The sequence below is a fragment of the Brassica napus genome, chromosome C8 (assembly GCF_020379485.1).
Source record: "Brassica napus cultivar Da-Ae chromosome C8, Da-Ae, whole genome shotgun sequence".
In the NCBI taxonomy this organism is placed as follows: domain Eukaryota; kingdom Viridiplantae; phylum Streptophyta; class Magnoliopsida; order Brassicales; family Brassicaceae; genus Brassica; species Brassica napus.
Window position 1 is genome coordinate 2,705,173 of NC_063451.1, and position 9,037 is coordinate 2,714,209.

At 32.4% G+C, this 9,037-nt stretch overlaps 1 protein-coding gene across 1 annotated transcript; it reads right to left on the reverse strand.

Annotated features, from left to right (window-relative positions):
- Positions 1-2,403: 2,403 nt before the first annotated feature.
- On the reverse strand, positions 2,404-5,752 carry LOC111213672. Its single transcript, XM_022715484.2, has 5 exons — positions 5,469-5,752; positions 5,060-5,197; positions 4,808-4,983; positions 2,754-4,743; positions 2,404-2,650 (listed from the first exon to the last, which is right to left on the reverse strand). The coding sequence occupies exons 1-5, from the start codon at positions 5,583-5,585 to the stop codon at positions 2,603-2,605; spliced, it is 2,469 nt and encodes an 822-aa protein (XP_022571205.1). The 5' UTR covers positions 5,586-5,752; the 3' UTR covers positions 2,404-2,602.
- Positions 5,753-9,037: the final 3,285 nt, after the last annotated feature.

Below are 9,037 nucleotides of genomic sequence, written 5' to 3' on the forward strand. Positions count from 1 at the left end.
CAATATTTTACGACAACTTTTTTCTATGATGTTAAAGTATTTTTACTCATGTCTTGAATTCAGCAACAATTGATGTGAACATTTTAAGTTTGTCGCAAGCAAAATTAAATTTCTTCCAATTTTCCAACGTTCCAGTGTTACCAATTGAAATTTGCACAATATTTCTTGAAGCTAGCTAGATCCGTATAATGACTTTTTGTTATCATTGTTCTGTTCCATTGAGTTTAATACCATTATTAGTTTCCTCGAGTTCTTTCTTCTTCCTCAGCATTAATCCCAAATGAGAGAACATAAACAACCACAAGCACCATAAATTTGATTTAAATCAAAACCTTTTTTTTTGATTATTGGATGATAGCCTTAATCATAATCTGAGATTTACTTAATGTATGAAGTTTAGTTGAAAAGAACATATGTTTTTATCGTATGATATATGATGTCATTGGATAATTAATTTGTGAACATCTAAGCTGAGTTGGCCTAGCTCAGGAGCTTTCAAATTAGCTCATTTTATAGAGTATAGATTTCATATATTTATATGTTAACAAATTTTCATTTCATCAATTAAATGAGAAAATGTTATCTTAAATTTGACAATTTATTTGGTAGATATCTAATGTATATTAATTGAGAAGCATTTAAAAAATTAGAACCATAATTTTGTATTAATTAAAAAAAACTCCAATCCTAAGGGGCACTTCTAAATGCCTTCTAAACTCTATTTTAAAGAATTCTAGAGCATCTAATATAAAGTATAGTTTAAAAATATACTAACAACATTATATAACCCAAAGTATAAGAAATGTGTATTCTTTCCTTGAGTAAAAGCTACAGAATTACCTAATATAATTAACATATATATGACAATTAATGACTATGAATAATAAAGATTTGATAACAATTTTTGCATCCTTCTTCATTTTTGTTTAATTTTATATTATTAAAAAGATTAAACAATCACATTAACCATATAATAAAAATTTAGATTCTTTTCTTATATGTTATATTTTGATTTTTTTTAAATGACTTTGAAATTACATAAATGAGGAAATTTTATATGTTATATTTAAATTTTTTCAAAACAACTTAAAATTACAAAAATAAGGAAATCTTATATATTTTATTTTTCTTATATGTTAGATTTTTTCTTATATGTTATATTTTGAATTTTTTAAAACGACTTTAAATTACAAAAATGTAAGTTTTTCTTAACCAAACAACAAAAAGCATTAAAATAACATGTATCAATTCTATGGTTGATCTGAAACTTTTCAAAACCATATGGAAGATAAATGTCAAAATAATTCAACTGTGGAAACAATACTGTTCAATTTTTTCAAAAATGTGTTCGGTGGAAAAAAATAAAGTTTTTGTGTCATAATTTGTTTAATGTCCAATTTGATCAACCCATAATATATTAATCATAGTTCAGTTCTACCATTTTTAATAAAAAATGATCTGGTCCATCTAGGGGTGTTCAATCCGAATATCGGTTAGGCTTCGGTTCGATTTTTTCGGTTTTTCGATATTTTTGTTTATGAAAAATAGCTACCATATTAAAACCATATTTACTTTGGTTTGGTTTGGTTTATATACCGTGGGTATTCGGTTTATTCGCTTTTATATCAAAATACCAAAATACCATAAAATTTGGTTTAAGAAAAAAGTATTTTATGGATTTTATTTATATTATTAGATATTAGTTTTTATATAACATGAAGATATTTCGGTTTTTACTATTTAAAATATTTAGTAAACATATTAAGTTAATAATTATAATAGTTATTACATAATAAAAATTAGTAATCCATAATATTATAAATAACTAAATCTAAACACTCATATTTGTTAACAAGAGGGTAAACGTTATGTTTTATTTAATTTGATAAAAATAAAACATAACTTTTAACTTAAAACAAAATATTAAGTTACTAAAAACAACGTTTCAATATAAAAATCAAATTAATAAAATAAATTATGTATATATTCGTAATTATATTATAAACTTTACATATAATTATACTACTATATTTTAAATGATCGGTTTATATACCAAACCATATCCATATACCGCGGTTTTCAAAAATGACATCCATTCGGTATATTTGATATTACCAAGTCCAAACCACTTTGTCTATTTCGGTTCGGTTCGGTTTTAATTGGTTCGATTTTGCCGGATTGAACACCCGTCCGTCCATCGAAAAGAAATTATATAATAACAACAAAAAATATTGTATATGTATAAATTAAATAATTAAATATATAAAAAAAATTATCGATAATATAGACAAATAAATTCAGGTCTTATCCTAGTAGTTTAGTATTAGTAGATTACGAGTTTTGCAATCTTTTTGCGCAAACTTTGATTTTCAATGATGTTAAAGTATTTTGGCCCATGTCTTATATTCAGCAACCATTAATGTGAACATTTTAAGTTTGTCGCACACAAAATAAATTTTCTTACAATATTCAATGTTCCACGGTTCCAGTGTTACCAACTGAAATTTACACAATAATCTTGAAACTAGCTAGTTTCGTATGGACAATGACATTTTGTTACCATTTTTCTAGATTATGTTCTGTTCCGTTGAGTTCAGTGCCACTAGTTTCCTCGAGTCCTTTCCTCTTCCTCGGCTTTAATCCACGCAGCCTGCAAATAAGAGAACATAAACACAACCAATACAGGATCACATGATTAGTTTGCTAATAGAAAGAAGTGTTTTGAAAATATGCAAGAAACGTAAACTACGAACCTTTTCTCTTTCAAGTTTTGACAGACTTGGTCGAATAGCGTTCCCAAGGTCTAAACCACCCCAAGCTTCTTGCATTTCTCTATCCCTTGCTTGTCTTCTTGTTAACACTGGTGCTGCTGTCTCCATCTTCTCGCTTTCAGGTTTCCTTTTATGCTTATTGTTAACTGTTAACAAGCTTGAGTCACCAAGTCCTAACCCACCCCAAGCTTCCAGCATTTCTTTGTCCCTCTCTTGTCGCCTGGTAAGAACCGGTCTTGTCTCTTCTCCCAAATGCTCATTAACTTCTGTTTTCTTGCTTTCAGGTCTCTTTGACTCACCAAGACCTAAACCGCCCCATGTTTCTTGTATCTCTTTATCCCTCATTTGTCTTCTGGTCAGAATTGGTTTCACCGTCTTCATGCTCTCTTCATTGTTGCTCTTTGAATTCTCCTTCTCTTCTACTACAGTTGTGGTCGCTTCCCTATCTGCTTTGAACCTTAGCTTCTCTTTCTCTAGCTTTGGCACATGTTTCACAAGAACTTTGTCCAAACTCTCATATTCTGACTCTTGTTTTCTCAGTTTGATCCTCAGGTTTCCATAAACTGCTTCTGAAGCGGCTTTCTCTCTTTCCAATCTATGCACCGGCTTGACCAAGATCTTGTCTAGGCTTTCTTCTTGCCCCTTAGTTTTCTTGTTCAAATCCATGTTCTCTTTATCCATCTCTTCTGTCAGCAAACTAGAACTTTTCTCAACTTTTTCCAACTTTCTTACTTCAAGATCTTCTTTGTTTCTCTTCTTTGCTTCTTGGACTTCTTTCTCTAGCTTGGAGACATGTTTAACCATACAACTCTCCAGGCTGGAACCTTCAGGCACATCTTGTTTCCCTGGTTTCTTCACGTTCTCATACATGTTCCCGCAGTTCCTTATAGTTTCTTCAACATCCTTCTCTAATCTTGAGACATGCTTCTTCACTAGCAAACTTTCCAGGTCTGGGACAGGAACCAGTGGCGCTTTGCTTCTGCTTGAGTTCTTTTGGTACGTCCTAAGATTTACTCCATGGTTCTTCTTGGCTTCTTCGATCTCCTTCTCAAGCTTTGAAGAATGTTTCACAAGGATGCTTCCTAGATCTGGAACAGTTTCACTTGCAATACCTTGTGGAACGTTTCTGCCTTTTTCAAATACATCCTTTGAAGCCCTTTTGGCTTCAGTGACTTCTCTTTCAAGTTTGGTCATGTGCTTGACTAGATACTTGTCCAGACTCGGAATATCTGTCTCTTTTCCATCATTTGTTGTTTTTCCTTCAGGGAAAGACCCAAATTTAGAATCTCTTCTCGATCTTGTATCCGTTGAAGTATCTGCAACAGTTGGTTCAATGTTTGTGGTCTGCAGGCTCTGATTACTTACTTCATCAGCCAATGCCTCACTTAAACCACAAGTTGCAACTATAGAGGCAAGACTTGAGAGTTGATCTTCTTGTAAGCCCTGAAGCCTCTCAAGCATCATATCCACTAGCTTCTCCCTGTTTAACTTCCCAAACGACTGACGCCTCTTGACTTTTAGATTTCTCATTTTGTAAAATGAAGTCTCCTCACATCGAGCCACTTCCTCATCAACCTTGTGTAGTTCGGAATCAGACTCTGTGTCACATTCTGAAGACACCTCAGTGATTTCATGTTGATTATCAGGCAGATGAGGATTCTCGCTGATTTTCCTCAAAAGATCTCGAATCTCGGCTTTGCTGAGAGAGGGACAATTTGGAAGCTTAGCAAATGCAGTCTTAACAGCAGCTGCTACTTCTTTATCTACATCAAATGCAGTTTCAAAAGAAGCTGTCACGGTATGAGTAGGAGAGCCCCCTCCATGTGCTCCTGATGATTTGATTTTATATTGCTTCCTTGAGCTGTTTGGTTTATCGTGCATTATCACTCCCAAAGCAGACGCGGCTTCAAAAGCTTCCACCGCAGCCTTTTCTGCATTCTCCATCAAAGTTTCTGCTTCGAAACTTGGTATCCTATAAACCGGAAAAAAAAAATGTTAAAAGAGAAGAACCACAAAATAATAAGCGTTGAAATTACCTAGCAGCTCGGAGTATTCTAGACCAGGACGCTTCAACAAGAGCAGCCTTTCGGAGCTCCATGGCCTTCCATGCAGCCTCTCTAACAGCCATCTGTTCTCTTACAATTCTGCAGTAGTGTGGATTTGAGTCGCCAAGAGTCTCATCAAGAGTCTGGTTCATTCCACCAACCTCCTCCTATACACAAACATTAACTTCAACATTCCAGGACATACCCCTGCGTTGTTGCTAATCAAGAATATATAAGCTTTACCTGTAGCTTCTTGATCTTCCTATTCAAGTATGAATCCCCTCTTCTGCGTGGAAACCAGCCAAGAGGTGAGGATTTACGTTGAGAAGACTTCTTTGATTGTGATTTTCTAAGAGCTGATGTCTCTCTTGGTGATTTTTTCTGCATTCCACCAGAGATGTATAAATGGACATAAAGCGCCTTAAACAACCAAAAAACCTAAATCCGATTCAATTCCACACCACAGCGATGCGAAACCCTAATTTCTAGAACCCGAATCAATCAAATTCGGCAAAACCCTCAGGTCTTGGCGAACAACTAAAAGCCTAAATCTGATTCAGCTTACATTCGATTCCACAGCCATAAGCCTAAATTACAAAGCCTCAACGGGAAGAAACTTCAAATCCGATCTCGAATCGATAACAGAAATTACCTGCCCAGATTTCGAAGGGGAAGACGAGAACTGAAGAGGATCCGCGCCGCTTCTCTTGTCGGAAACCGAAAGGCATCCCAAGTCCAAGCAGCCGAGATCCATGGCGGCTTTGATCATCTCTCCTCAGATTGTTGTATCTGATTGATTACAGTGAATAAAGATTCAGAGAATGGCGAATATGCAGAGAAAAATTCGATTCGATTCGAGAGGACAAGGAAAGAGTTTCTTGGTGTCGTTCTCTTTTTTTTTTTTTTTTTTTTTGAGGTGTGAGGGGAATGAATGAATATACAAATGGGGAAGGAAGTAGCCGTTACAAAGGATCTTCTTACTCTTTTCTCTCAACGGTTCGTTTCGGAGTGAGTTTACAAATTACGGATGGGATTTATCTTATGTGTGCGGGTGCACGTTAGTAATACTCGTCTGAAGTCTGACGTGGCCAAAGATGAATATTCCTATGCTTCGTGGGCTCTCGTTCAATTTTCATTCTCAGTCCTTGTCCCTAAAGGATAAACATGAACCAAAATGCTTTCAATATATGTATGTTATTGTTAGAATTTTTTTTAATACGTATTTTTATTTATGTTTAGTTTAGATTTCTACACCAACACTATATTTTTGTGTCAACATGAAACCAAAAAAAAAAAAATGTAAAACTAATTTGGATAACTAGAGGGTATTGAACTAATATACACCATATCTGAAAAAAAATACCAAACGCAAGTTTATCCGTCAAATTGTTCTGTATCCTTAGTATATGCACGAACATTATGTATATTGTATCATATATACATCATATATACAAAGCACATATGATCAGTATAAAATTACTTACAATGGTGTATTGAATTTATAAATTTAACAGTTGACATGTAGCAATGAAGATGTTTAATGATGTATTGAAAGTGAATTGGCTTTTAACTTGTTTAAAAAATTAAACATGTTGAATCTGGTTGGAGAGGAGAGAGATTGCAGGAATGGGCTTATGCCGTTGATTGAGACAAAAGTGTATGTCGGTCATTATTATTTTTAATTGGTTGTGTTGTTTTTTTTTCTCCTTCTATATTATTTGATTCAACTATTGTATATTAAATTATGTATTTTAAAAAAATATTATCAAATTTTTTTCATTTTTCATACTCTATAAATAAAAATTTGTTTCATTAGATTTGAACACATAAAAAAAATCATTTTTAGCCTCTCATAAATCCTCCTTTCTACATAATCCTATTTTCATTAAGGAAATAGATCCCAACAAAAACTCTTCTAATAATAACCAAAATTCTTCTAACTATCCTTTAAACTATCTAAATCCCAACAACTATCCATTTTAAAATCAATCTTCCAACCAACCGCAAAGCACACCAAATTATGGTTTTCCACCAAGTTTCTTCATGCCGTCAACTATCCAAACTATCATCCATATTACACCGACGGGTAATGAAATTGTTTCGGATGCTAGAGCAACTGAATTTCCTGAATTTTCTACACAAATGACTCTTGGTGGTATAAATGGTGGTAATGAAGCCACTCCTGGTGCTGACAGTTCAACCCATGCTACCCGAAAAAGCGTCAAATGGACCACTGAACAAAATTTGGTGCTACTGAGTGGGTGGATCAAATATGGAACATACAACATTGTTGGCAGAAACCAGAAGAGCGAATCATTTTGGGGTAAAATTGATGAGTATTGTAATAAACATTGCTCATTTGATCCTCCACGTGGTGGAGTTTCTTGCAAGAATCATTACAACTACATGAACCAAAAATTGGGATAATGGATTGGCGATTACGACAATGCTAAGCGTATGCAACAAAGCGGACGGTCGGAACAAGATAATTATTGTACTAATTATGTTATGTGTGTTTTATTATTTGGGTTATGTGCTAATTAATGTATTGTATTATATTTTAAGTTTTCGTATTTTTATTTGTTTTAATAATGACTCTTTGTATTTCTATTATTTAATAATTATTTTTTATTAAAATTATAAAATAAAACAAACAAAGTTATTTAATCATTTATTTAGCTCTTAAATATTGTAATTTAATTTCAACCAATAATTATTATTAATATTTCATCACAAAAAACATAGAAAAAAATAAAAATGTGAAAATAAAAATAGTAGAGTAATGTGTTGAATTTTATTAAACAAACCATTGTAGAGTATAAAAAATAAGTGGGTGTTGAATTATTAATTAAGAGAAAAAAGATGTTGTGGAAAAAAAAAAGATGATGTGGAGAGTGTTGTGTATTGAAACTATTGTACATAGTCAAACTTGTAACAAAGTGTCTTATTTAATAATAAAACTGGTTTATACTATAGTAAACATTTAGAAAAAGTAAAAAAAAAAATCAAATTGAACTCTCTCTCTGAGAGCATGCGCTCTTCAGTCTTGTAGACTCATCTATCAACCGACAGCTGTGTGCCTCCTTGATTGACTTCATCGTATGTAATTAGTTTAAACCACCGGAGAAGTTAACATAAATGGATTCATAAACTTAAGTTAGTTATATTGCAAATCACAAACAAAACACGTTTTTCATATTAATCAAGAGTCTGAGTAGCTAAATCATTCATAGTCCTCGTCCCTAAGGGATAAACCAAGATTCTCTCAATGTATGCTATTGTTTAAATTCTTTTTTTTTAATATGTATCTTATTACGTTTAGTTTACATTTCGACACAACCCTAAGTTTTTTTTGTCAACATGGAACTAAAACAAAAAAATGTAAACTAATTTGGATAACTAATCAGGAGGGTATTGAACTAACGTACACCATATCTGAAGAAAAATACCAAACGCAAGTTTATCCGTCAAATTGTTATGCATCCTTACTATATGCACGAACATTATGTATATTGTATCATATATACATCATATATACAAGGACATATATGATCGGTATAAAATTACTTACAATGGTGTATTGAATTTATAAATCTAACAGTTGACATGTTGCAATGAGGATGTTTAATGATGTATTGAAAGTGAATTGGCTTTCAACTTGTTTAAAAAATTAATGTTGAATCTGGTTGGAGAGGAGAGAGATTGTAGAAATGAGCTTATGCCGTTGGTCGAGACAAAAGTGTCTGTAGGTCATTATTATTTTTAATTGGTTGTGTTGCTTTTTTTCTTCTTCTATATTATTTGATTCAGTTATTGTATATTAAATTATGTATTTAAAAAATATTATCAAAATTTTTCATTTTTCATACTCTATAAATAGAAATTTGTTTCATTAGATTTGAACACATAAAAATAATCATTTTTAGCCTCTCATAAATCCTCCTTTCTACATAATCCTATTTTCATTGAGAAAATAGATCCCAACAAAAACTCTTCTAATAATAACCAAAATTCTTCTAACTATCCTTTAAACTATCTAAATTCCAACAACTATCCTTTTTAAAATCAATCTTCCAACCAACCGCAAAACACACCAAATTATGGTTTTCCACCAAGTTTCTTCATGCCGTCAACTATCCAAATTATCATCCATATTACACCGACGGGTAATGAAATTATTTCGGATGCTAGAGTAAATGAATTTCCTTAATTTTCTACACA